Source organism: Aplysia californica, unplaced genomic scaffold (assembly GCF_000002075.1).
Source record: "Aplysia californica isolate F4 #8 unplaced genomic scaffold, AplCal3.0 scaffold00991, whole genome shotgun sequence".
Lineage (NCBI taxonomy): Eukaryota > Metazoa > Mollusca > Gastropoda > Aplysiida > Aplysiidae > Aplysia > Aplysia californica.
The window spans coordinates 217,106-218,481 of record NW_004798261.1 but is presented as its reverse complement, the minus strand read 5'-3'; the positions used below and the strand labels follow the sequence as shown (position 1 = coordinate 218,481).

At 38.1% G+C, this 1,376-nt stretch overlaps 1 protein-coding gene across 1 annotated transcript in view; it reads left to right on the top strand.

The window, feature by feature from the left end:
- Window positions 1–1,376, top strand: part of LOC100533292 (glutamate receptor 1) — a gene marked incomplete in the record, with an annotated part of 42,396 nt that overhangs the window by 23,267 nt on the left and 17,753 nt on the right. Inside the window, 1 exon segment of the mRNA XM_013089585.2 lies at window positions 1,022–1,186. Within this exon segment, the coding sequence (XP_012945039.1) occupies window positions 1,022–1,186 (165 nt within the window).

Genomic DNA, 1,376 nt, shown 5'->3' with positions numbered 1-1,376 from the left:
CTCTCTCTCTCTCTCTCTCTCTCTCTCTCTCTCTCTCTCTCTCTCTCTCTCCCTCCACATCTTATTGTGTCCACGTGCTTCTCTCTACTCTTACACAATCTACAGCTAATCATATATTTTCCCCACCAAGTTTTCCTGACTCAGATTACAATCCATTATGTCATCTTGTCGTTGTAATTATTTTCCAACTCCCACAACACCCCATTACGTCATGTTGTGTATGTGCTTCCCGGGAAAGCGGAAATTTTCGCCGTTTTTTTCTGTTGGTAACAATTTTTTTTTTACAGTTTTTTTGCTATTGGATGGGTATCGAATAATATTATTATAACTTTTGATGTGCGTTAGAGACCTCTTCAATTCTCCAAGTATCAAGGCCGTTTAATTCATATGTTTTTGAATTGGATTTTTTTTTATTTCTCTTTATGTCATATCTATTTATGTTGTGGGTTTTTTCCTTAAAACCATAGAAAACAGTCTTAGTACTATTGCCCTACGCCAAGTAAATTGTTTGTTTAGTTCTAAGGTCCATGTGGACAAAATTAATCAATTAAGCCACTTCTGGTAGGCTCATTCGGTACAATCATCATCAATACAACAAATAAAATCCGGAGAAAAATATTCTTTCCCCTCTTTTCACTGACGTAATTAAACAAAATTAATCGCTACCTTAGGATTACAACGTTCTATCTGACAGTTTTGGTCCTTTTGAGTAACTAAAACCACGAAGTCAGAAACCAAATATCCGATATTATGCTCTATCAAATTAGTAAGATGTTATCAAGATATTCAAAGAATTGCATTCGAAAAGGCTTGACATGTTGTGAAACTCAATTTTTTTGCATCAAAATTCTCAAAACTAGGTCCTGGCCTGAGCAGGTAGAACTTTGTAATTCTAGAGTAGCGTAATGACGTCATCGTATCATTTATCCACCAACTTGTACTGACTCAAAGAACCAACTATTACATCATCTTATCATTGTAATTTTTTTTTAAATCTCCCCCTATACTCTATTTCTAATTACGTCATCTTGTGTATTGGTTATCTCTAGCATAATCAAACAACAATTAATGACGTCTTCTTATCGTTTTTCACGCCATCTTGTCTTGACGCAGACGGAGCCGTTTCTGATGAAGGCTGAGCGGAAGGATGGAGAGCCGGTGCTTATGGGAAACAAACGGTTTAAAGGTAAGGCTACTTGAAGAATTCAGACACATCTATCAGTCATCAGCTCCGTAGGCATAGTCTTTTCTGAAATTTAGTTTCTATGGGCATCATCATCACCATCATCGTCTTCAGCGGTGGCGGCGGCGCGCTTTTCCCTTTCGTCAACCCGCAGCCACCTCCCGAATCGTCAGCCACCTCCCAACCTTTGACA